The sequence below is a fragment of the Diadema setosum genome, chromosome 10 (assembly GCF_964275005.1).
Source record: "Diadema setosum chromosome 10, eeDiaSeto1, whole genome shotgun sequence".
NCBI classification, from domain to species: Eukaryota; Metazoa; Echinodermata; class Echinoidea; order Diadematoida; family Diadematidae; genus Diadema; species Diadema setosum.
Genome location: NC_092694.1, coordinates 34,643,458 through 34,671,399, shown reverse-complemented (window position 1 = coordinate 34,671,399; position 27,942 = coordinate 34,643,458). Strand labels below are relative to the sequence as shown.

The 27,942-nt window shown below is 38.6% G+C and overlaps 1 protein-coding gene across 1 annotated transcript; it reads left to right on the top strand.

Annotated features, from left to right (window-relative positions):
- Nucleotides 1-319: 319 nt before the first annotated feature.
- Nucleotides 320-27,622, top strand: LOC140233597 (nucleolar protein 10-like). The gene is made up of 18 exons (XM_072313688.1): nt 320-500; nt 1,513-1,558; nt 2,228-2,326; nt 3,003-3,080; nt 3,509-3,546; nt 4,538-4,674; nt 5,442-5,507; nt 6,647-6,793; nt 7,821-7,899; nt 9,775-9,924; nt 11,092-11,211; nt 15,385-15,511; nt 16,584-16,762; nt 18,930-19,013; nt 21,333-21,512; nt 23,372-23,622; nt 25,982-26,078; nt 26,802-27,622. Exons 1-18 carry the CDS (start codon nt 435-437, stop codon nt 26,901-26,903), a joined length of 2,046 nt encoding a protein of 681 aa, XP_072169789.1. The 5' UTR covers nt 320-434; the 3' UTR covers nt 26,904-27,622.
- Nucleotides 27,623-27,942: the final 320 nt, after the last annotated feature.

Genomic DNA, 27,942 nt, shown 5'->3' with positions numbered 1-27,942 from the left:
ATCTGTGTCGTTTAACTACAGGCCTACAACTGGTAAAAGGACTCCAACGCTGTCCTCACACAATGACACAGAGTACAGATTTTGTCAAAGATTGATAACGACAGAATGAAAGGTGCTCCAGGAATTGAATAACACAAGAAGATGGTATCTCTCCTCATGCCTTTTCTCGTGTCTTCAACAAAATTATAAGCGTAATCCCATGGGATGGGAATCCAAATTTTCCATTTTTTATTGGTACTGCACAAACACCATACCTATGCATACCGAAAAACACACACGTACAATTATTACGCAAACACATGCACGCTATGAAGATCGAGACAAGCACATGTGCATTTATTTATCAGACACTAGCTCTCGGGTCTATAAGACAAAGGAGAAAGAGTGATCACTTCTTCTGGTGTGCATGAGTGACGCAACATAAGCTACTGAAAATGCAAGTCTCTTCAGCAAATAACGTAAAGGTCTATAACCTGAGCTCTGGGAAAAGTATGCCAGAGGTAAGTCGGCGTGTGTTAGTTGTACAATCGTACGTTTTGCTAAGTACATAGTCCCATAGCTTGATTTCTGTGTTTGTAATTTGTTGTACGGTGTTGTGTTGATTGCAATTGCTTGGGCTGTGGCCTGTAACAAGTTAGAAGCAGGGAGCCGGGAGTTGTAAAACCTTGAACCTTGAACCTTGAAATGATAATCCCTGTAGCAGCTCGTCGAAGCTAAACCCACCTCCCTGGTAGAAGTAAAGTTAACCCCTTTTACAGCTCATTCTGGACACTGAACTGAACTGGGATGGGGTAAGCATTATGTGTGCAGTCATTGGCAGACAGGTCGGGAGTAAAGAGTGAAAAGTGGAAATGAAAGCAAAGTTGATTAAAACTTAGTTAAACCCGTTCCATAGTGAATTCTGAAGTCTCCATAGACTTAATAAATTACACTGAAAGAAGGAGAATCATAAGCAAAAATTTGCAAATTGTGTAAAAATGGCTGAAGAGAATTTTGAGTGTCAAATATGAAGTAAATTATTCTCACACAAGTTGTCACACTTGTAAATCTTAGAGCTGGTACACACATTGTACATGTACAATGTATGTATGGGACTTAAACATACATATAGGTAAGGTTTTCTTTGTGTGTAAATTAAATTTTGCGAAGTGTGTCACACTAACATTGAATTATTTTATTGGGTAAATTCATCTGCTTTACATATAGTACATGTCAGTCTTTCTTTTGGCTGAGCCCCACACTTTTATTGTCCAAAATCTGGACGTAAAGTCTTGGGCCAGTCACGTTGACATCATACTATTGCATCATGTAGAAACAAACTATGTCTGCAAAACCAATACCTATGCCAAACTCAAAGCACAGTTGCATTAAAGATTTGGCGTAAGCTTGTTTGTTCATAATTAGGGATCTTGGAATAGGGTATGTTCACATTGCTAAATTTATTATAGTCTGCATGTAATCAAATTAATTGAAAAGTATTAATACCATTTTGTTCTCATCTGTTCTCTGCAGTGGCTGTCAGACAGGAAAAAGAGAGCTCTTTCAAAGTCGGACTTTGGTGAGTGGTTTGTAATATTTAATGATATTTGGTTTGATTTGTTGTCTATGTTTTCAAAGCCCCTGTACAGTAGCAGCTACCCTCATGTAAGAAAGGTACCGTATGTTAATTTGTTTGTGTGTGTGTTTGTTTGTTTGTTTGGTTGGTTTTTACTTATTTGGTACAGCATAAAATACCTTTATGATTCAGCAGTATTAGGAGAAGTTCTGCAAATCATACGATATCTCACATTCATTTTGTGTGTCCAAGTACATACGTGTTCATGTATCTGTGTATGTTATATTATGCAAAAAGATGGGCTGAACATTGTGCGTAACAGTCTTTGTAAATTTATGATTTCTCTGTATGAGTTATGTCATACACCGTAGCAGTCTCATATCAGTTTTCTTGATAGCCTAGGTGCTTATGTTGAGGTCATAATCACTTTTGTGTGGAACTGCTGTCGTGTTTCATCGGAGTGGACCTTTCTAAACCTGTATTGTCACAAAGTTTGGTGATAGCAGGCATGTCACTCATTGTCACTGTTGGCCAAACACATGGAGAAAAGTTTGGCAAGAAATGAGGGAATGCCATGGTTCATGGATGATTAATTATTAAACCAACTTCTGCTGCTAATAGGGATCAGTATTACTTTACAAGTATTGCATGTCTTCTGTTCTTTGCTCACAGACATCCAGAAACGAATTCAACTGCTGCAGGACTTCGAGATGCCCACAGTGAGTGGATGTGTCCAAGTCTCACCAGATGGACAATATATTCTGGCTACAGGTGCACAATCCATTTCACTTTCTGATAAAGATAATGCTATGGATGGTAGGGGTGATATCAGGGATGAGTATTATGATGATGACGATGATAATGATGGTGATAACTTTGAGAGAGACACTTGTGCATAGGAGATGGGGGAAAAGTAGGATGATGATATTAGTGATAGTAATGGTGGTTGTTTTGTTGAAAATTTTAGTGATGCTGTATTGGTCCTGTTTCGTTGATGAAGAATGGAAGTGTCAGGGTGAATGATTACGCTGTAATGATGATGATGGTGCTGGTAACTTTGGTAATGACAATCATAATGACAGTTATGGACCTGTTTATGTTTGGGTTTTTTTCTCCATTTTTGTATTGTATTATTTTTGAAGAGGTTTGTTAAAGATCATGATGATTACGTGGTGATAAAGAAAGTGTATGAAAAATTTCATACTTGAACATGATACATGTAATGGACAAGACCTGTCTATGTACTTTTGCATGCTGTCATTTTTAATTGTGCTGCCACAAATCTTGTAGTATATTTTATGGAGATTCATTGTAGTTTTCTATGATAGAGCATCCTATCTTGTGTAGTTAGCCTATGCTTGTTTGATTATCTTGGGACAAAGTGGGTTGTCAAAATCACAGCATTGTTCTGAGCAATAGTTTGTTGGATTTTCATTCTGTATTGCAGGAACCTACAAGCCAAGGGTTCGTTGCTATGACGTCAACCACTTGTCCATGAAGTTTGAAAGGTGCTTCGATTCAGAAGGTAAGAATGCTTCTACATATCATGAAATCATATTCTGTTATAAGTCACTTCAAAAGCATGGTATGGGAGGAAGTCGCTTGCCTCAAATTTTGATTTGAAATGAATTTCCACATTCAAGATATTCCATATCATTTCCCTTGGGTACAAATGTAGATTAAATAGTATTATTTCTGTCTACACCATGTATCTGACCTTACCTACACACACAATAAGCTGTTGTATAGCCTACACGTAGATATATATGTACACAAGTGTTTGGATAGGAATTGGCATATTGATATATTCACTATATTTATTTAAAAAAAAAAAAATATTGGAACAGGAATAGAACACATACCAGTATTATGCGGAACTGAGTTACAGGACTTGAACATCGACACACACGCACAAGGTCAACTTTTTTGTCTAATTTGTTTATTCCCCAACAGTTGTGAAGTTCCACATACTCTCAGGAGATTACTCAAAGGTAAGCATGAGATATCATCACATGTGTATTATTCCCTTACACAGCCATCATTATGTGAAAAGTAGCAGTTGCTCAGGCAACAAAAAGCCAGATCTGTATTCAAAATTTTCGCTGTATGTTGTGGTAGTAGCTTTGTTTTGTCGCCTTGTTTACTTCTGTTTATAGTCATTATTTTCAGAAATAGAGAAAAGGGCGGAGTAAAATAAAAATGTACATAAACAGAAACTGGCATAAAAAAGCTCACTGCATATAATTTCATAGTATGACATGAATACATGTAAGACAAATACTCATACTCGATGAGTATAAACATCAAACTTTTAATTTTTGTGTAGCAAGTGTTACAAGTTACTACTTCAGTTTTACAGAGACTGTTTGTGGTTGTACAAGTAGAGAAAGGGTACTAGTCTTCTTTTTTTTTCATACCGGTAGTCAATACCATCTCTTAGTGCTATTTAAGGTCCTGTTTACAATTGGGAGCAGTGATTTCAAAAATGTTCAAGACATCACATTTGATTCATATGTGTAGCTCTGTTATATCACAAAACATCCTACCATATGAAATTTTTGCAATTAAGCCTAAAATATAAGGAGATATCAGTGTTTTTCTCATTAAACCGTAACTGTAGACAATTTAGTCTGGAAACATTCTTATTATAACTATTGTTCACATTTTGTGTATTTAACAACACTTAACATCGATTATACGGATTCAAATTTTTACAGTGGTTTTTTTCTATCCGTGACTCACATTTTAGAACTATTTTAAAGCACTAATGCTGGGTTTTTGTTTCATCTGCAAATGGTAAATTATGCCTTTAATGTACATGTCAAACTTGAAATTATTCTCTTGTACAGATACATGCCAAGTACATTCATTTGTAGCTGTGTGTTCACAAGGTTTCCAGTAATTAATTTCACTCTCGCCACTTTTAAAAATACTGATTGATCAATCATCGGCATACAATGAGAAGCTGCCTCTTCTTTCCAGCTGGTGTTCCTGCAGTGTGATCGCTATGTGGAGTTCCATGCCAAGTATGGCCGCTACCACCGGCTGAGGATACCAAAGTTTGGCCGCGACCTTGCCTACCATTCCCCCTCCTGTGACTTGTTCCTCGTCGGTATGAGGTGAGATCTTGGGCTGTCTTGATGGAATACACTCCATGTGTCTGTGCCCCTGCCATGATTTGCTGAGATTTACTCTTTTCATTAGGTAACTGTCACAGAAACCTGGTCCTAATTAATAGGTCTGAGGACATACCTAAAGATTATTGTGTCGACAGTCATTGTGGGATTCAGAGAAAGTCAGTTTCTATCAATTAACTTGTGATTTTTGGATATTTGAATGCAAATCAGTATAGAAAACACCACAGGGGTTTTACTGATCAGCAAAATAAAGCACAGTATGAATTAATGTTGTCTTAATACTGCAATGGTACTTGTCCAAAGTGTGACCTGGCACATAGCACTTTGTGAAGTACAAAGATTTGGATTCAAGTATTGATGTGGATGGGACATAGTAAGAATAAGTCTTGAATATTTTGACAGTACTGTCTACACTTTGCCTCAATTCTACAAACTTTCAACACTTTCTCATTGATATTTCTGAATGTTGCAAAACTGACTGTAAAGTTGAATTATTTGAAGTTGTGCATAAGAATGATCTTAGTGACGACATCATTGTAACAAAGTTTTAATATTTGTCCCCAACCAGTTTGTCTGCAATGTAGAGTGTGTTTCACAATGCTGGGAATGCATTATACTTTACATTCCAGTTTGCAAATCCCAGGAGCATTTACGACTTCAGCAGGCACAAGCGTCATGCACAGACGTACACCATGTACCACAAAATCATTGTGGCTTATGATTTCTTTGTCTCATTCATTCCTCTTCAGTCCAGAAATCTACAGAATCAACCTGGAGCAGGGGAGATTTCTTGCACCTTTCATCACTGATTCACTGTGAGTAAAATAAAATTTCAGAGGACAAGATTCTCTGGACCGATAAGGCACAATAGATTAAAAAACAACAACAACAACAACAACTGATATTTGTTGCAGAAGTTAGCATGATTTTGCATATACTTCTAAGTTTTTCTTTTTACTCAGTAACATTCTTGGAACTGTGAAACTGTCAGTAGTTCTTTGCCCCTTGAGCGATATTGCTTCTTAACCCATTCCTGTGGGAGCAACTGATATACGGGAACCTGGTATACCAGGTTCCCAAAATGAAGACAAGAGTGCCTGCTTTAGTGGCCTAAATTCATGTTTCTTTGTCTTAAAATGCCCAGAAAAGTGGGTTTGATAAAAAGATCAGAGTTTATTCTATCAGCATGTCGTCGATGGGGTGACAAGACCTTGTATCTGCAATTTTGGTGAAAATGATTTTTTTGGAGTAATGGTCAAATCATGGGTTAAAGTGATGTCCTGTCCAAATCTCAACTGTCTTACTCCAAAAATGAAGCCACCACGGCATGTCAAAGGAAAGGCTATCCCATTGGCCACAGTGCTTTGGCCACCATGTTTTTTGGCTCTCCTTAAAATATGACATTTTGTTAGATACGAGGTCTTGTCACCCCAGCGATGATGTGTTCTCCTTCTGTTTGAAAAATGCGTATTTCACAGTATTATGTACCTTTTTCCTGATTTAGTTTTTCACTTGTTCTGCTGTAAACTCGTACGAACATGTACATAGCAATCAAGGCTGAGATCAGTGAGATATCTGGGTTCGGTGACCCCAGTCACCTCATTCAGGTACCTGGTTTTGTGTAGAACAAAAGATTCTGTGAGCTCATCAGCGCACGCTCTATTCATACCTCGCACCCAATCGATATTTCCATTGTTCACTGGCACATGTAGTTGACCATGGAAAGGGGGATACAATGTACCGCTTGACTGCCTTCACACAGCTGGATTACCAACCTGTCTACCTCTCTGTTGACGGGCAAAAAGAATCTCGTTTGGGGGCATTAAAGGCACTCGGAGAATTGCGGAAGGAACGGGTTAACAGTCAGCAACAAACAAATGAATGAAATCAAGATTGTACCTCCTTGGTGGAGGTAATCATGGTTTGCTTCTGTTATTGGCATTACCTCTTGCAGAGCGCTGAATGCTTGCAAGGTCAACCCGATGCACCAGCTGCTGGCAGTGGGGACCATTGAGGGGAGAGTGGAGTGCTGGGACCCAAGGGCGAGGCGGAGAGCTGGGGTGTTGGACTGTGCCCTCAGCAGCATCACATCAGATATGCAGTAAGTCAGGGATCCGAGGCATCAGGGAAATCTGGGAAATCAGGGAAAATTATTCATGTTTTTTTTTCCAATCAGGAAAAAGTCAGGGAATTTGATAAAAATGCCTCAAATCAGAGAAAACTCAGGGAATGTTGATTGGCCCAAAAATTGGAAGTAGCCAGTAAGACTGTTTGTTGCATATCAAAACAACATCCATTGGATGAAATTGGATGAAAATTGGATTTGAAACTGGAATTGAGTTGAAATAGTAATCATGGAAATTTGATATTTCATCAGGGAAAATCAGGGAACTTTGTTTTCTTGAAATGCTTGGAACCCTGTAAGTTCAGCTATCTTGACTTCTCTTGGTTTAGACTGAGGAGGATCCACACTCGACACAAACATTTGCTCCGTTACCTTTACATCACTATGGTGTGTGAGAAGACTTCAGATAATGAAACATGAAAGTGTCTTCATAATGCCATTATTTCAGGGTTTGGGAATTGACCGGATGGACGTTTCTTGGAATAGATTCTGTATTTCTTTGTTGAATGGATTCTAGCACACTTCTTTAAAGGTGCTTTTTGTCATATCATAATAGCATGAGTTGCAATGAATTGAATTATTCAAGACAATAGTACACTCGGTATGTTCACCTCTAATTCTGTAAAAAACTCAGATCCTGCCATAAAAAGCCATATACGTTTGATATTCTATTCAGAGAATTAGAGAATGTATTAAAGGAATTATTTTTATATAATAATGTTTTATATTATTATTTTATAATAATATAGTTTAGTGTTATAATGCATCACACATCAATATTGCACACATACAAACAAAAGCAGTCATGCCCATGAAACATTGTCGAGGGTTTAGTTGTTTTTCTGTTTTGTTTTGTTTTTTGTTTTACAAATCTCCTGTAAAATTATGAAATAACCGTTGGTACAGGTGCCTTAAAATTGTAGTTATAGAATTGTCATTCTTAGCAATATTGAGCATTCACATATCTTGCTCCCATGCATGTAACACAATCTTTGCACATTAGGGTGAAAGGGGTCCCAGCGGTGACGTCACTAGCCTTCAATGGGGGACTGAAGATGGCGGTCGGAACATCCTCTGGCCAGGTATGACAGAGGAAATTTTGAAATTTTCATCTAATCTAGGCATCTCAACTTTTCAGGAATTTTCAGTATTTTTATAGTAAGTTGTAATGTGGAGGCAATCGGACTGAAAGATTCCAACCTCAAAGTGAGTGTTTGTAGTGTGATTTATTGTACGTGTGGGGATTTAATATATACGTGTACAACTATAGGAGTGGACGTTTTTCAGCCTACAAGATTTACGTTCCTCTTGGCATATTTTGCCAAGAGTTTTGCATAGAATGCTGTAGCCATAACTGAATCATATTCACTACTTCAGTTGCATAGAGAAATTGCTTGAGTACTAGCATTTCTCCACAAACATATACAGAAACTGAAAATTCCAACCTCAAAGTGAGTGTTTGTAGTGTGATTTATTGTACGTGTGGGGATTTAATATATACGTGTACAACTATAGGAGTGGACGTTTTTCAGCCTACAAGATTTACGTTCCTCTTGGCATATTTTGCCAAGAGTTTTGCATAGAATGCTGTAGCCATAACTGAATCATATTCACTACTTCAGTTGCATAGAGAAATTGCTGGAGTACTAGCATTTCTCCACAAACATATATACAGAAACTTGTCTCTCTTTTCTTTTCTTTTTTGTTCATTTTATTTTACATAGACACTAGAAATATTATATTTACACTTCTCTTCCAGAAATGATTTGAAGCTTGGTAAATGTTCCCCTTTTCCATCAGAATAGCAAATGCATGCAAGCCAGTCTTACTTCAAATGAGAATTCTGTGCTTGTCATGTTATCACTTAACCCTAACTAGGCCGGGCTATTTAGGTAGATCATAGAGCCGGGGGGGGCCTCCCAGGCCCCCCCTCCAGATCTCGGCCGTCGACCGTGCGATCGCAACGAAAATTGGCACACACATTGCCTATGATGTAATCTACGGTACCACGAAGTTAGATCATTAAAAAATTATCATTTATGCTAAATTATGCTAATTTATGCATAATGATACATGAAAGCAGACAATTTGGTATAAATCACTAAATAAAGCTCAAAATGGGCACATTTTTCGTGTAAATATTCTTTTTAGTGTCCTGAGCAAATATAAGAGAAAAAAATTGCGGCATCAGAAAAAATTTCTTAAGTATTTTATTGTTTTTTTAATTTCTTATGTATTTCTTTGTTTTTTCGACTTTATGTTTTTCATTGTTTTTTCGATGAAACTTGTCCGCGACATTGTTCCGAACAAGAAAATATGCTATTAATTGATTTTAATCAATAAAACCCCCAAATAATCATGCTTTTATGAAATTTGCCTGTAAGCACAGTTTGCATTGAAATTGTACACAAATTCACGTTTTTGAGCAATTTTTGGTCTGACATGCACGTACATATTTATGCGCAACTTCGGAACCGCACGCCCGGGCATCGCAAATTTGGTGTCAAAAGATGCGGGAGACTCAAAAGAAAAAAGTCATGAAACGTCGCGGCGATAGCTTTTCACGTTAGCGATTCATCGCGCGGAACGTCGAGGGGGGGGGGGCCTCAGAGGCCCCCCCGGCCTAGTTAGGGTTAAGAAAGTATATGAATACATATTTGAAATATGTACAAATATTGCAAATATGAAAAAAAAGAATGCATGATAGATGCAGCAATTAGAACTGTAACTATGACCATTTTATTCCAGAAATTCTCTAGCCAGAAATCTTCATGAAATATTAGCCTTCATTTCTGATACAGTGGTGGTTAGAGTTCAAAATTGAAGGTACACTTGATATACAAGTGTATTTCAACCACTGAATAGAATTTGCTGTGTGTCTGAATTGACCAATACCTCTCGTATGCAATAATTATCTTGTCTTTGTGTGTGTGTGAACTATGATGCTTTTTTTCAAGGTTCTGATGTACGACATCCGCTCCAACAAGCCGTGTCTCATAAAGGACCACCGCAACGGTCTCCCGATCAAGGGTATCAGCTTCAGTCCCCGGGCGGAGATGGTCGTTTCCTCCGACAGCCGGGCAGCCAAGATCTGGAGCGAATCTAGTGTGGGTGTGGCTGGGTTTTACATATTATACTTCAGATAAACTTAAATAAACCCATGTGTAGTTTAGCTCCTGTGTGCATTTCTCAAATGAAAATTTGTTTTTCCCCTGTTGGTTAGGCACTTCACTGGTTTTCAAAGCGACATAATGCATAAGCTTACCTGATGAAATTTATGTCCTAGAAAAAATAAACTTGCATAGACTAGGTGACCAGAATGGTCTATCCGTTAGCACTTAGGGAGACATCCATTTCATTGTTTTGCATTAAAAATGCATGAACAAACTTTTTTCCAGCACAGTTGCCAAATACTAAGCTCTAATGAACAATTTTGTTACTGTCAGATGGACATGCTGGCAAGCTCTATTTACTTGTATGAGCGTCACATACAACCGGAGCATATTACATGAATAATTGTTACATCACTGATGCATGTTTATATAGTGAATTTATAAACCAACATGTCTGTTATCACACATGCATACACACACACACACACAAAGTGCTGCTAATACCCAAAGCGGAACTACATGTGTATGAACGGGCTTTAGTATTTTGAATGCTTCCTGTAAAGTTTTGTGGATACTGGTCCTTTCTCCCCCTCCCTCAATCTGCACCTCTCCGTAATGTACGCCCTTGACTTCGCAAAGTTCTCTTTTAATGTTTTCCTACCATCGCATGCATGTACATCATATGCAGAGGATTTAAGATAAAACCAATGTTGCTGTGTCCATGTGGCAGCGATTCCATGACACTATTTCCTTTGTATTCAATTCGTCTCATAGAAGTTGTTATAATTCATCATTGTACATGATTGGAAAGCATTCAATGTGCGCGTAAGTAGCCAAGTATGATGTCCAGTAGGAATTTCTCTACATTTGAGGTGCCAGCATCTTCCCCGGAGATGATGCAGTCAGTCTGTAAAAGGACACCTCATGTTTATTATTGATACTCAGTATTCAAATGGAATCATGATACAAAGTGAATGGTAGCAAATATTGAGCATACACTCAATTTGCATAAACAGCAATCCTTGACTTGTGAATATGAAATATTTGAAAAGTTTCTGTGTGTCAGAAAGCAGGCCAAAACTTTTAACAGTGTGCACTGTACGAAGTGAACCTTTTGCACCGAGTATTCACAAATGTACTGGTCATACGTTGGTTTTACAGGGCAGGCCCTTCGTCACCGTTGAAGGGGAGAGTGATCTTAACGACGTGTTCCTCGTTTGGGATTCCGGTCTCCTGCTGATGGCATGCGAAGCACCCAAGCTGCTGACATACTTCATTCCAGTAAGGAAGGATCTTTATAGCACAAAATACTAATCGCTGTGCTTTTACAGTAAATAACAGTGTATTCACCGCACCTTTCTTCCCGCTGAAACAGATCAAAATTCAGGATGCGGTTTATACACCATTCCCGCGAATACCTACTGAATGTGTGCATAAAGATTGCAGACAATATTCACTGTTCACTGTTGAAAATAATTTTCTTTTTGTTAGGCATTCTACTGTATATTTCCTTCTTTTTTTTATGGCTCAAAAATCCTCATATTATTATCCCAAAAAAACATTTCACTCAATTCAACCAACATGTCAGCAGTATCTCCACCTGTTGCATGCTACTTGTATGTTCATGACTGTACCTACGTTTGTCCGCAGACTCACATTTCTTATTCTCCCTGGGTGTCAGAAAAAAGGGAAAGCGGTTAATGCATCGATGCACTTAATCCACTGTTATTGAAGGTGTACAAATAGATAGATAGATAGATATATAGATACATAGTTTCTTCACAGTTTTTCTATTTTTTACTTGTCCATTCCTGCAAAAATTATTGGTTTGACCATGATTTTTACTGATCCTGGACTGCTGAACCAGTGCCAGTGGGCAACGTTGCATAAACTCATGAAAGAATCAAGTAAAAATCCTCAAATCCAAAAATACCTGTACTCTTAATAGACAATATAGGCATTCAACCAATTAAACCTAGTTCAGGGAAAGCGAACATTCAACACATTTGTGACGAACATGTCATTTTAATATTTTGCCAGTTATGTGAAGCTATCGTTACACATAGTCAAGACATTGTAGTATAGACCTATGATGTATAGGGGAACCATGTATTGTGTGGAGGCATACCAGTCACCATAGTGACATTTCTAGTTAAAAAGTGAAAAAGGTCCTGTAAGACCTACCTCATCATGATATTCTACGAAAAATTCTCATAGAAAGAAATGGAAAAAATGCAAAATCCTGTTTGTTTTGTGATCCCAAGCTTAACCCATTGAAGATGGGCTGATTTTACTACAGCACTCATTTCCTGTAGACACTTGCCCAAGTGTACTCAGGACACGTCCTCAGTGGGTTAGAAATAGTGTACAAGAAGAACTGCTCTTGCAGAAGATGTATCAGACTTCAGATTGATTAGGTTGACCCATTCACCTATTCTTAGTCCTCACATAAAATGGGGGGGGGGGGGGTACATTTATTTATTTATTTATTTTTTAATGCATAGTCACAAATACTGCACTCTGCTGTTCAGTAGCATCATTCTGTGGTATATGCTACCAACAAGTTCTTTCTCCTGACCATCACAGGTGGGCAGACCTGCTCCTCTTTAGTCAATCTGTAATAGACACACTGCAGGTTGTGGCCATAATCACATAACTTATCCCGCTGAGGACGAGTCCTGAGATTACTCGGGCAACTGTCTATGGGAAATTGTTGTTGTTGCAAAATCAATCCGTCCTCAAAGGGTTAATGGCATCAACCCATCCAACAAATGAAGTCGTTGTGACTGCTCATCACCCTTGCCCTTTCTTTGAGAGATAATCTTGTTCTTCGGTGATATGTACCTTTCAGTTTTACTTTATTCCGTTCAGTCATAAAGGCTTCCTTAAACTGTGTTCCTCTCAAATCTTTTAGTGTCAGCTTGCTTATACACGTACTTCAAATCATCCTGTTTTTGTCAGTAAATTTTCATCCCAGCGCCATTACAGCCAATTACTGCTGCTTTAATATGGCTTCCATGACGTATGTGTATAAAGTTTGTTTGCGCTTTTGTTTTTCCCACCTGAATCCTGCATTGTCCAGTGTTTCATAATGACCTTATAATGATTCTCTTATTCTTTTTATTATACCCCCACTCACACATAGCGTGTATAGGAGTATATAGGAATCATTCTGAGGTTGGGTAGTTAGTTGGTTGCAAAACATGTGGCTCGAACTTCTCTCTCTTTTTTTGAGCAATTGACATAAAATTTGGCATGTATGGCTGCTATCTTACGTAGATGTGGTTTTTTTTTCCTCCCTGAATCCTGCATTGTGGAGTGTTTCATAAGTACCCAGTGATGTTGGTTTTCATCTTGTTCTTTTTATTGTGTCAGAGCTTCTAGGACTTTGCGAGTTTGAAATATCTCTCCTCCCCTTTTAATTTGGAGACTGGTCCTGAGTATGATCAGGTAGTTTTCTATGGGAAATACGTGTCATAGCAAAATCAGTTCATGTTCAGGTTGATAATAGAATATCGGTACAAGGCCTCTCTGGTTTTGGAATCACTTAGGCCCGTCAAGCTGCATGTAGTTTAGTACCAAAGTTTCTTCCTCATTGCTCTGTGGAATCTCCCTGACGTTAATTCTTTATGTGCCATGGTGTTAACGACCTGTGTGCCACATTAAAGACATATCATCCCTTTTGCATGCAAATTTTTGAAAATTTGGTGAGAACACTTTAAAAGGTATCGAAAAAAAAAAACCACTATTTGGAAACCTCCTGTAAATTCTGAACTCAAGAGGGTCTTAATTTGTTGAGTAAAGTTGACCATTAAGATTTGAATAACTTTTTTGTACTGCAAGAAAATTACAAATCTAAACGACTAGTCTAGTTTTACAGACCTGTGCGATGCACTTACGTAATTCATGTAAGTGGTGTGTTGTTATTTGCCATAGATAACTAAATAAAAGAAGCTAGTGAATTCTTCCTTTCTGACAGCTTTAACATGCATATCTTTTGTTCAAAGTATAAATATCATATTACAACCACAGGAGGATTAGTATATGCAGCTGTGCCTCGTACACAGAATATGTTACGGTGAGCATTTGGTGCATTATTTGAATTTTAATGGCTATTATTTGAAGGTTGTTAAACAACCTTCAAATATCACAGAAATGTTTATAGCTTTACAATAGTCTTGTCACTCTGGTGAAGTATATCATGTTCTGTGTGATTTGGGAAGGAATGCTAAAGGGATGACCCATCTTTAACCTAAGACAGCAACATAGTCATACTTTCAAAAAACATTTTGTTAAAAACATTTTGTTAATCAAATCTATGTAGCTTTTATGAATTTTTGTTTACTTAATACCCATGACATGTAATGAGCCAAATTGTACAGAAAATGGCAAACTTTGCTTGACATACACACTAAATTGGATGACAAACCTATAACTGTTTTTCTTTCAAATGACCAGACGGTGCATTATTGTAGAGGCATGACATTTGCACATAAAACAGTGACCGCAACTTTAAGTATTTACTCTCAAATCTAGTAGAGAACACACCTTCATAGTGATTAACTGCAGAAAATGCAAGCTACATACACATGTATGGCAAGAATGGAATCACGAGAAACGCTTTCATAGTACTGTGACATTCAGCGATTATATCAATCGGTTTGGATTGATTTGCGCGTTTGAACAAAATATGCAAATTTGGCATGCCGTTGACTGAGTCAGGCGTGCGAATGTGGCACATTAAGAGTTAATATAGGAGTATTACAAATTGTAGCTGCCATGTTGCATGTGTTTGGGTGTACAGTATGTCCCAAAAAAAATTACAATTGGATTTTCGCATTGGTAACACCCAATATGATTAAACTGTCCAAATGCTACTTCAAGGTCTTAAAGTATAACATCTTAGCTTTATTTTGCAGAAAACCCCATTCAATTTGGTTAAGCGGCCGCAGAGAAATGTGTTGTAAAGCATGTCATGAGTCTCATTCTTCCAAGTTTAGCAGATGAATGATCTTGGAACTGCACATTAATGTGTATTAAAAACACAATAGACAGAACTTGGAGGGAAGAGATTCCTGACATGCTCTACAAAACTCCTCATTTCTCTTTGACCACTGAAGCAAATTGAATGGGATTTTGTGTAAGATGTGGCCAATGAGTTATAGTTTCATACCCTGAAATTGTATTTGGATTGATTCACTGTTTTTAAAGTTATCATTGTGGAGGGTCCCGTTGTAATTTTTTTGGGGGGACATACAGTTCAGCCAGCGATCAAGTTCCCCCTAGATCGCAAAATCAATTGATTGTATGCTCGCATACAATCAATTGATTGCGACATATTGCGTATGCGATCACTGGTCGTGATCTAGGGGGAACTTGATCGCTGGCTGAACTGTACGGTATATCTGTTGCGTAGCTACCATGCCAACTGTCACTCTGATGTGTCCTCCCCAGGGACTTGGTCCGGCCCCGAAATGGTGCTCCTTCCTCGACAGCTTGACCGAGGAGCTGGAAGAGAGCCCCACAGCGGCTGTGTACGATGACTACAAGTTTGTCACCAAGACGGAGCTTGAGAGTTTAGGTAAATGCCTTGTTGTTGCCATGGCGATACCGGTATGATGCACGGACATACATGCAGTACATGCACGGAAGAAAATAGTGCCTGTCGCAAAGTTATCAATTTATTAACAGTTGTTTTGTATTTCAATTATATGTCCAAGTTTGATTTTGCTTTGTCTGAAGAATTTCAAAATTGATATGGAAATGTGTTTTTCAAGACGAGCAATCAAAAGTTTAAACCATAAAGAAGGAATCACATGTCATGAAGTGTGCATGGTAATCCATGAACCCTTTCTCTACCAGGAATATTGGTCAGTGTGTCCAATGCTACGGCATTTTCTTCCAGTCAGAGAGACGGCATGCATGTTCCCTAAATCTCCAATGAAGGGATGCTTAACGAGCACGAAATCAGGACCGCGATTTGTAATGAAAGGGATGTATTCTTATTTTCACCTATAGATTTCTTCAAAAGGGGTGTTTTTGTTTTGTTTTTTCTTTCTCTTTCTGTCTTTCTCTTTGGACCCCTGATAAATTTATGTCATGATTGGTTTTTTTGGTTTTTTTTATTTTTTTAGAGGGGGGGAGGTGTTTGTGATAAGTTCTGAGGTCACATTTTGAATTTATTTCAGGATATTTTTCTCTTTCTTTTTTTTTTTTTTTTTTTTTTGGGGGGGGGAGGGGTTTGTGATGAGTTGTGAGGTTTCTTTTTGAAAACAAACAAAAAAATATCTCCCAAGGTATTGCAATGACAGCTTATACTTGACATTATTTGGAGGGGGGTGTCTGTCTTGAGATGGGGGTTAAGGTTAACATGCAGCCTATTGTGATGGCAGCTAGTATTCATCCTGATCACTTTTATCATCCTGAAATGCATGAAAAGATGGCTTATAGTTTTGTGTCGTGTGAATTAATTTAAATAGAAAAGAATTGTACTTTTTAATCAAAGAATGATGGCGGAAGAAAAGATATGTTTTAGTGTACTGTACTTACACGCCTTCTGGTAACTCATTTTTTTTTTTTTTTTTTTTTTTTAGAATTTTAACAATGTTCATATTTCCTGTGTTTGTGAAATATTTTTGGTGCACAAAACACAGGTCTTGGCCATCTAATTGGTACCAGTCTGCTAAGGGCCTACATGCACGGCTACTTCATGGACATCAGGCTGTACAAGAAGGCCAAGGCGATTGCTGATCCCTTTGCGTACGAGGACTACAGGAAGAGCAAAATCAAGAAGAAAATTGAGGAGCAGCGAACTAGCCGTGTGCAAGTCAAGGTGGGTTTCAAACAGTTCTGCAACTTTTGTGCATTCCATGAAGGTTCTTTGGAGGGTGTACATGTATGTAATACATGTATGTAATACATGTATCGAGGCTTTTTTCATATCGGTTCGTTTGTCTCAAAATGTGGGCAAGTTTGCATCATTGGTGTTTTTTGAAGATTGTGCGTGACATTAGTAATCATAACTATTTCTTCAGATTCTACTTTTTTTTCTTCTGAAGTGTCGTATGTCCTATGTAGTTTATGTGAAATATTTTCAGACAGTCAATCAGTATGTAATGGAGATCACACATTGAGATTCTTTTTAATTGAATGTGTGATATTCATTTTGTGTCAATTTCATTCAACTCTTACAGTTGTGTTTTATCCATATTTATTACAGACGTATTGTAGGTGTCACAGTCCATCATTTTATTTATTTTTTTTGTCCCCGCCGAACGAGTTCGAGCAGGGGACTATGAAACGGGCTCCGTACGTGTGTGTGTCTGTGTGTCCGTGTGTCCGTGTGTCCGTCTGTCCGTCTGCCCGTCCGTGCGTCTGTGTGTGATCAAAATGTTCAAAATGCTACTCCTTCGCCATTTCAAACCCGATTTTAATTCTGTTTGCTTTACATGATAGCACTACATGGGAGCTTTGAAATTTCTATACAGAATTTCAGTTGTGACCTTTGACCTTGACCTTTGACCTATATTGTACATTTTGCTTCAAAATGCTACTCCTTCGCCATTTCTAACCCGATTTTGATTCCGTTTGCTGTGTATGATGGCACTAGGTGAGGGCTTCAAAACTTCTACACAGAATTTTGACCTTTGACTTCTTTGACCTTTGACCTTGATTTTTGACCTATATTGTACATTGCCTACAAAATGCTACTCCTTCGCCATTTCTAACCCGATTTCGATTCCGTTTGCTTTATGTGATGGCACTAGGTGAGGGCTTCAAAACTTCTACACAGAATTTTGACCTTTGACTTCTTTGACCTTTGACCTTGATTTTTGACCTATATTGTACATTTTTCTGTCTGTGTGTCCGTGTGTCCGTCTGTCCGTCTGTCCGTCCGTCCGTCTGTCCGTCCGTGCGTCCGTGTGTGATCAAAATGTTCAAAATGCTACTCCTTCGCCATTTCTAACCCGATTTTAATTCTGTTTGCTTTACATGATAGCACTACATGGGAGCTTTGAAATTTCTATACAGAATTTCAGTTGTGACCTTTGACCTATATTGTACATTTTGCTTCAAAATGCTACTCCTTCGCCATTTCTAACCCGATTTTGATTCCGTTTGCTTTGTATGATGGCACTAGGTGAGGGCTTCAAACCTTCTACACAGAATTTTGACCTTTGACTTCTTTGACCTTTGACCTTGATTTTTGACCTATATTGTACATTGCCTACAAAATGCTACTCCTTCGCCATTTCTAACCCGATTTCGATTCCGTTTGCTTTATGTGATGGCACTAGGTGAGGGCTTCAAAACTTCTACACAGAATTTTGACCTTTGACTTCTTTGACCTTTGACCTTGATTTTTGACCTATATTGTACATTTTTCTTCAAAATGCTACTCCTTCGCCATTTGTAACCCGATTTCAATTCCGTTTGCTTTATGTGATGGCACTAGGTGACGGCTTCAAAACTTCTACACAGAATTTTGACCTTTGACTTCTTTGACCTTTGACCTTGATTTTTGAACTGTATTGTACATTTTGCTACCAAATGCTACTCCTTCGCCATTTCTAACCCAATTTTGATTCCGTTTGCTTTATATGATGGCACTAGGTGAGGGCTTCAAAACTTCTACACAGAATTTTGTCCTTTGACTTCTTTGACCTTTGACCTTGATTTTTTACCTATATTGTACATTGGCTACAAAATGCTACTCCTTCGCCATTTCTAACCCGATTTCGATTCTGTTTGCTTTATGTGATGGCACTAGGTGAGGGCTTCAAAACTTCTACATAGAATTTTGACCTTTGACTTCTTTGACCTTTGACCTTGATCTTTTTACCTATATTGTACATTTTGCTACTAAATGCTACTTACGGCGGGGACATATATTACGCACCGTGTAATTTCTACTTTTCCTTGTTTTTTTAATGATAGGGCTGGAAAGTCCTTCAAGAAAAAAAGAATGAAGATGTTGCACATTTTTTCTCTCATCATAGAAACTCCCATCTGTCAATGCTGCCTTGGCAGAAAAACTGCAGGACGAACAGACATCCTTGAAAGCAAAGAAGGCCAAAAAGGAGGTGGGTATTCATATGTGCGTATTTGTATTTGTTTGTTTGTTTTTTGTTTTTTTTTTTCTTTTGTGGTTTTTCTGTTTTTCTCTATATTGTGTGACCATCTCTGCTCTCTTTTCCTTTCTTGGGGCATCACACAACATAATCATTTCAAGAAGATAAAGACAAACTAAATAACTGACATTTTTACAGTGTACGTATTCCAATTATAACGAACATGGTTATAACAAAATTTGTGTTACAATGAAGTAAAAGTTCAGGTCGCAGCATTATCTAGTCTACAGTACACTATTTTTATTGTTTATCATTTTGGTCATAACGAAATTTCGATATAACGAAAGAAAACTCCGGTCCTAAAGGACTTTGTTGTAACAGGAGTCCACTGTATCAGTGTATGCTGGATTACTCTTGAACACAAAGTGATTCCCCATGTCAAGTAGAAAAAAAAAGTAACAACAATAACAAAAAAATTACTTGTGTCAAGTCGAACAAAAAAATGAGTGTGATTTGCAGAGATTCCATTTTGATGTTTTGAGCAGTGAGTGGGTGGTTAGACACGAAAGAAAAGTCTGTCAATATCTGTGATTATTCCAAGAGGTAAGTCAAGAAAGGGAAGATAATGATGGTATCAAAATTTGACCATTCTCCTTTCTCATCCTCATAGTAATTATATGATACATCCAAACTCAAAGCTTTATGCATGTGTGATACAGAGAAACCCTGTTATAATGAGGACATATGTGACCATGCATCACAAAACCAACAAAAAGTCGCACACCTTGATTTTACGTGAGGACTCAAAATAGGTGAAAGGGGTCAGCCAAGTCAATCTTCAGTTGTTCATATTTTCTGAAAGAGCTGTTCTTCTACATTACTTGTAAGTTTGGAATCATGAAATGAATGGGAGAGTGTGTTTTTAGCAGTTTTTCCACATTTTTTTTTCTGTAAAGTATAGTGAGGTCAGGTATGTCCTAGAGGCTCCTTTTCATTTCTTGGAAATCCTTTGTACACTCTTCACTTTCTACTCTCATAACTTTTGAAGGGATAACGCTACTGCCTTGAAAGTTGGCATTAATCATGGCCTGAATATGTTGAGAGAGCATGCTTAATTTCAGCCTAATCTGATAATTCCTTCATTGTTGATGCTTCGATGGTTTACATCCTGTTTTTTGTCCCATTCATTGCACAGCTAGCGCAGTTTGGTAAAGATTAGGCACTTGAATAGACTGTTCTTCAAAGCCTCTTTTCTCAGTTCACACTTTTCCAGAGTATGTCCTTTCTTTCAAATATTTAGATAAGTTAGGAGAGTCCATGTGAATTGAGTCGTACATCATTTTAAAGCTTAGAGTCTGCTCTTTCAGAATCTGCCTTTAACTAAATATCCATGTCTGGTGACTTTTGTTGGTTTTGTGATGCATGGTCACATAGTGGGGAAAAAAAAATCCACGGCAATACCTTGTTATGTCAAGGTTCTCACTATATCATGGTACAGAAACAAAGAAATATATTAAGAGTTGTGGCCTGCAAAATTGTCTTGTTAGAAAAGTGTTTACATTTTTGTAGTTATGATATGCGACCTCTTTATGATAATGATCAGGTGTAGCATACATACTTACAATTCTGTTTATTGGGAGCAGCGAGAGATAAACGAACTAGGTTTTCTGTAACACAAATCATGGCAGAAATTCCTGATCCATTCACCCTATTGTTTATATATCAGCGACAAGCCTTCGTATCTGAAATTTTGGTGAAAATGACTCTTTTTTTTTTAAATTAATGGTTACAGAATCAGTTAAGTGATGTTCAGTCCAAATCCTAGCTGTCTTTTACCCCAAAAATGAAGGCACAATGTCATGTCAAAGGAAAGGTGATCCCATGTGATATTTTATAGTCCTTTGGCTGCTATGTTTTTGTTGTTGTTTTGTTTTTTGCTCTCCTGAACATTAGGCATTTTGTAGATATGAGGTCTTGTCACACTAGATATGAGGTCTTGTCACCCCAGCGACGATATGTCTTCATGTTTACCTGCAGTCTGTGAGTTATTAGATTGTGCTATTACAATCATTTCTGTATTACAATATTGACAACCTTGGGAGAGGTAATACAGCCCAATGTAACATGGAGCAATATTAGCCCTCTGTGTGCTGTGAGGGCTGAATGGCTCGGAAAACTCCATAGCATCGTACACACTGTCCAAAGTCCCTGGTACAGCAAGGGTTAAGCAAGCATGCTTGGCCTCGTAAACTCCTTCACTTCTGCCAAATAAAATCTCATTCATCTCCTGTGTATACCATGAACACTTTGTTCTTTTCCCACCGTTCAAAGGGAGCCGCCACGATCCTGTCGGACGACCGATTCTTGGCCCTCTTCAAGAATCCCGACTTCCAGGTGGACGAGACGAGCGAGGAATTCCGGCTGACGCAGCCGCTGGTCAACAAGCAGGCCAAGCGGAAGGAGAAGGAGAAGTCCTCCATGATGGATCAATTTGAGGAGCTCAATGCACAGGTGCGAGTTTGGGGGGGGGGGGGTTCAAGCTGTTCTTAAAGTTACGAACGACTTAAGAACGAATGGTGATCAGTTCTTGTACTGAATTATTGAAATTCTGATAAGTATAGCACATCAGAACTGATCACTAGTCATTCTTAAGTTGTTCGTAACTTTAACAACAGCTTCATGCGCTCTAGGTGTGCATTCATGAACCCTCTAATGGCTTTTGGAATACATCATTACTACGTCTTGGCCAGCTAGCTTCTTGGTTCTTCCCAATAAACATAAATGACTATCACTACGGCTTACTTAATGGTCTTTCTGTACACTTGCTCTCCCAACCCTACACTTACGTATATGTAATGGCAGAAGTTCTGGAAAAGATATGGAAACTGTTCAATACATTGGAGAATACTTTACTGTTAAAGAAGAAGAAAAAGAAAAAGCAGGAACAACCTAAGTCAATGTTCATGCATTGTTTCGGTTCTATATTCCCAATATGAAAACATATGGTGCAATATTACAAAGCAGAGTAGTATCATACTAAGTAGTATCATACTAAGTATCATACTGAGTAGTCTCAGTCGTTCCCTCTCAGACATGGTGTCCCCCAGGGGTCTGTGGTTGGTCCTTTACTATTTCTTCTATACACAGCCCCTCTGTCTTCAGTAATCATCTCTCATAACGATATTTTACATGTTATGTATGCCGACGATACTCAAATCTACATAATCATACAACCAAATACCCAAGTCGAAGCACTCTGCAAACTTAGTAGATGCGTTGATGATATCAAGCAATGGTCTCATGATAATTATTTGAAATTGAATTGTGTTAAATCGGAATTTTTATATGTTCATTCTCAGTTCAGGCGGGGTAGCTCTCTAACAGAATTTTCCTTTGAAGATAGTACTATCCCCATCTCTCAGTCCGTCAGAGATCTCGGAGTTATTGTAGATAAGCATCTGAACTTTCAACAACATATTAAGAATTCATGTCGTTCTGCTGCTTGGGGTATTTGTAAAATCGGTAAAATACGTAAATTATTGGTTCAGTCTTCCACAGAACGTCTCATTCACGCATTTGTTTCCTCTCATCTTGACTACTGCAATTCCCTTCTTGTTGGTCTCCCTGCTTCAAGTACTGCACCACTTCAAAGAATTCAAAATACAGCTGCTAGGCTTGTGACCCTTACAAAAAGATCTGACCACATTACTCCTGTTCTCCAATCCCTCCACTGGCTCCCCATCCATCAATGTATCACTTTTAAAATCCTCCTTATTGTTTACAAGATATGTAATAATCTTGCCCCATCTTATCTTAAAGATTTAATTTCCTTCCGCTCCTCCACTTCAACCCGTTCTCTTCGTTCTTCCTCCGCTCTCCAATTATCACATGGTCCCCGCACCTGTACACGTTATGGTGATAGGGCCTTTTCAGTTATTTCCCCACTTCTTTGGAATGAACTCCCTTTTTATATTCGTAACGCTGAAAATGTTGATAGGTTTAAGTCATTGTTGAAAACTCATCTGTTTACACAACCTTAATTTTGCTGTTGTTGTTGCTGTCGTTATCATAATATGTACATAATGCTGTATTTTGTTTTTACGTTATATATATTATTTTTTCCCCGATTTGATGCGCTTAGAAACATCAGTATTAAGTGCTATATAAATGTTATTCATTATCATTATCATTATCATACTATGTGATGTTGTGATTTATGCTAATGTTTCGCGTATTAGTTTAAAATCCCGAACATGCTTTATTCTCATGCATTTTCATTTTTATTTGGGGAAAAGAAAAGGAGAAAACAGAAGCGAAACTATTAAACTCATTTGACTATACTAGTGCTCAACTGTCCTCCCCACACATAGGAGGAGGAAGAGCTGGAAGGCAGGGCCAGCAGCGACGAGAACAGTAGCTCCGACGAGGACGACCGGTCATGGCAGGAGGAGCTGAGGAGGGAGCACTTCGCCCTGCGCCAGGAGCAGAAACTGAAGAGGAGGAGGGAGAGGGAGAAGGGCGGGGCACCAACGACCACACCCAAATTCTATGAGATCAAGGCCGGCGAGGAGTTCCACATGGCATCCGCCAGGAACGACGGGTCACTGAAAAGGATGAAGAAGTGAGTATGCCTTGGGCGTCACTACTGTGGCCGAATGGAGTTGTGAATAATTGTTATGCAACTGTGATGTACAGTCAACCTCGCCTATTCGAATCTACAGTCAACCTTGCATAAGTCGACCATGCATAGGTTGAGTCGAAGGTCTTTTCGAGTCCTCTTCTCTTTATATTCTATTGATTTTAACCCCTCATAAGTCAAATTTTCTCAAAGTCGAAGCTATTTTTTCAGTCCAAATAGATTCGACTTTAATAGGCAAGTTTGATTGTATTTGGATTGAAGAAATAGCTTCAACTTAGAGAAAATTTGACTTATGAAGGATTAAAATAAATAGCATATAAAGAGAAGAGAGCCCCACAGCGGCTGTGTACGATGACTACAAGTTTGTCACCAAGGCTGAGCTTGAGAGTTTTAGGTAAATGTCTTGTTGTCATGACGATACCCTCATGATGCACGGACATACATGTACATGCACAAAGGAAAATACAGTCAGCCTTGCTTAAGTCAACCTCGCATAAGTTGAATAATCGCCGAAGTCGAAGGTCTTTTCAAGTCCTCTTCCCTTTGCATTCCATTGATTTTAGCCCCTCATAAGTTGAATTTCTCTAAGTCAAAGCTATTTCTTCAGTCCAAATAGATTTGACTTTAATAGGCAAGCTTGACTGTATTTGGATTGAAGAAATAGCTTCAACTTAGAGAAAATTTGACTTATGAAGGATTGAAATCAATAGCATATAAAGAGAAGAGGCCTCAAAAAAACCTTCGACTCATGCGATTATTTGACTTATGTGAGGTTGACTTTAATAAGCATGGTTGACTGTATTTGTTTTTGTGGTGACAGTTGGAGAAAGGTCCTTGACCCAATGAACACTTAACCCTATTCTAACTGGGCTATTTGAGACCAAGTTTTTACTGAGGGGGGGTCAATTTGACCCCCCCTTCAGATCTTGGCCCCCGATCGCGCGATCGCCGCAAAATTTTGCCTGAACATAGAGCTGGATGTCAACTACAAGATTACATGGTCATAGAATAGAAAAATGTTGATTTCATATTTTTTAATAAATTAATTATGCAAATTAACGCATGAAATCATATTTTCACCTATAACTCCATCAAAAAGACTGAGGGATTATTAAATTTTTGTGTCAGAGTTCCTCAAGACACATCAAACAATTTTCTTGTACAAAAATAGCGCAATCAAAATCATTTTCTTTTGTTTTTTATTGTTTTGTTAATTTCTTATATATTTTATTGTTTTTTCGATCTTTTGTTTTCTATTTCTTTTTTGCCAAAATTTGTTGGAGGCACTTTTTCAAGCTTATCACAATATCTACATTAGAATTGATTTATTTCAATGGTTAAAAGTTGAAATAATTTAATTTATATCAATTAAACAAAAAAACACAGTTTGCATTGGATTTGCACACGAAATCATGAATTCGAGCAGTTTTCGGGTTGACATGCATATGCAAAACATTGCATAACTTCAGAACGGTGTGCCCGGACGTCGCAAATTTGGTCTCAAAATATGCGAGAGACTTCAATGAAAAAAGTCATGAAACGACGCGGCAAAATCTTTGCGCGTTGCGGAATCGTGGCGCGAAACGTCGAGGGGGGGGGTCAATTTGACCCCCCCCCCCCCCAGTTAGAATAGGGTTAATGCTATTTTCTGGTTTCTTTTGATTCATTTGCATAGTATTGATTCTCATGGTCGGGTAGTTTGTACTTCACTTCCAGTATTCACTCACTCACTCAGTTCCATAACCATCATGGTCGTTGGGGGACATGAAAACGATGCAGCAATCGTTCTCCAGGCCGCCCAGTTTGCAGAATAACTGCTGCATCTTCATGTCCTGGCCAACGACCGTAAATGGTTTACGGAACTGAGTGAGTGAGTGATGTCCAGTATAGCTGGAGTGTAAACAAACAGCTTGTCTGTACAGTACTAGGATAAAGTGCATGTAGAAACTGTGTAGGAAAATGTGGCTACATATCACCAGTACTCCTACAAGTTGTTCTACATGGATCGTTCTGCCACTTTTTCATATGGTATTAGTGTACAGTGGGCTTCCATTATAACAAAGTCCTCCGTGCCGGCAGTTTTCTTTCGTCGTACCGAAATTTGGTTATAACCGAACAAAGAAACAATAAAAAACATAGAGTGGATAATATTGCCGCGGGTATTTTTACTTCATTGTAACCTGAATTTTGTTGTAACCGTGTTCGTTAGAACAGGAGTGCACTGTATCAATCTGTAGACAGCATCATAACTTGTAGCTGCTTTACTGTTGGATGTTCTCAAGTTTTTGGTCACTTGTTCTCCATATACTGAACCAGTCATGTCCGTCCCCTCTTATTTCAGGGCAAGTTTGGCAGAGCGTGTTGAGCGAGAAACGGAATCATTCAGCAGGTCATCAACGTCGCTTGGCAACCAACAAGTCAGCTTTAGTGCCAAAAAGGTGCAAACACAGACTTTTCACTTACCAACATCATATGAGAGCAGTTGTATCGGCACAACATTCGTACTTGTCACCCTCAATGTCTTCTTACCTTTATCTGAAACTGCTTTTTGAATCATACTATAAGAGCATGTGTTCATAGAATGTTTGTTTACCTTCTATAGGCATCATTTTGGGCCAGGTTCAGGGCATTAGTTTGACATACTTGTACAAACAACCAGTGTATTATACCATATTTTGCTATTGTTTACTCAAGTTTATAAAGGAGATGCAACTGAGGGGGAGGGGATGATAGGGTGTGAAACATGCACGACAGAAAGTTGAGGTAAACAAAAATGACAGATCTTCCTGTGTGCTTTTCCACTGGAGAAGACATAAAGGTAAAAGCAAAGAAAGATGCTCACTTGATGAGGGTGTACTGCTTAGATTCTACAAGGACCTCATTTTAACTTGTTCCATGACATTTGCTCCTGCGACAATTGCTCCAGTGAAATATCAGCACACTAGAGCCAAACACAAATTCTTCCCACAAACATAACCCTAAACCTTATCCTAATTCTTACGTACATCAAACTAAAACTTATCACAACCCTATCCCTTACCCTAAGTCATTGGAGAAAAATATTAAGACCGGAGCAACTGCCACAGGAGCAAATGTCATGCCACCGTTTTAACCATGCCAAAGATGTTTATTATTTGTTTTGCTGCTTCTACTTTCCGTAGGATGAAAAACAGAGGAGGCGGCAGGAAGAAGCTGCCGAGCATCACAAGGAGAGGAGGAAACTCCGGAGGTCGGCCGGTAACCTCAGCAAGAAGAAACGGTAGCACCAGGGCAACCCCCGTCTTGACGTGGACAAGGTGATTCCTTGCCAGGCCCGGCCCAAACCTGCGTGCCATCGCGGTCAAATGCTGGAAGGCAGAGATGGACTTTGTCCCGACGGGTGCTCGCGTCAAACTCTTGCCGGATACAGGAGTGAAAAGTTGCAGACCGGATGTTCTGACCCGATGCAGGAAGAACCAAGAACTGAATTCCACCTGTTTCGATGAGAACTGTGGATTTGTCTCGACCAATGCCGTCTGGAAAACAATAGGGTCAGAGGCAAGAACGCCAGGGGGAAAACAAAAAAAAAAAAACCCCTCCCTTAATAGAAGAGTACTGGGAAGGTACACAATGACCGTTGGGCCAACTGGAAACTCGATCGCAGTTTTGAGAACAGAAAATTGAGAAGTTAGTTGGAGCAGGTTGCAGGCTTAGATAGTACTGTACAGATAAACCTCATTATTGAACCACACTGCATTGACATGGCCTATTGCCATATCTTTTTGTGTAGGTGCATGAAGGTTTGTTGTTGTTTTTTTGTGCCACTGACACAATTGTGAAAGATTGACAGATTTCAACGTACTGCACACGCAATTCTTGTGCAGTACTGTAAATGTCAATTAAACTTGTATGAACAATGTTCCTGTGTCTGAAGCATTTCTGATATGAATTGTGAAATAAATATTGAGATATTGCCTGTTGCTCCATGAGAAAATAGAGGATATTGAAGCCTTTGTACACCAACTTTATACTAGACTGCCGAGTGGTGACATCATTCGAAAGCACTGCGAATGCACATATTTCACCCGTCTGAAAATCATTAACCTTGTTTGTAATACGGTTGTACGAGCACCCCCTCCCTCCAGCAATCGGTATTTATAACACAATCTCAGCAGGGAGGCGACTCGCCTCTAGTCGAGTGACTATCAGGCACTGTCCATTGATGAGCCACGAAAGAGAAATTTGTCACGCCGTCTGGCTTAAAATACTAAGAATTGTATCCTTCATAACATTGCGGATAGACACACTGGCGAGCAGAGGCTC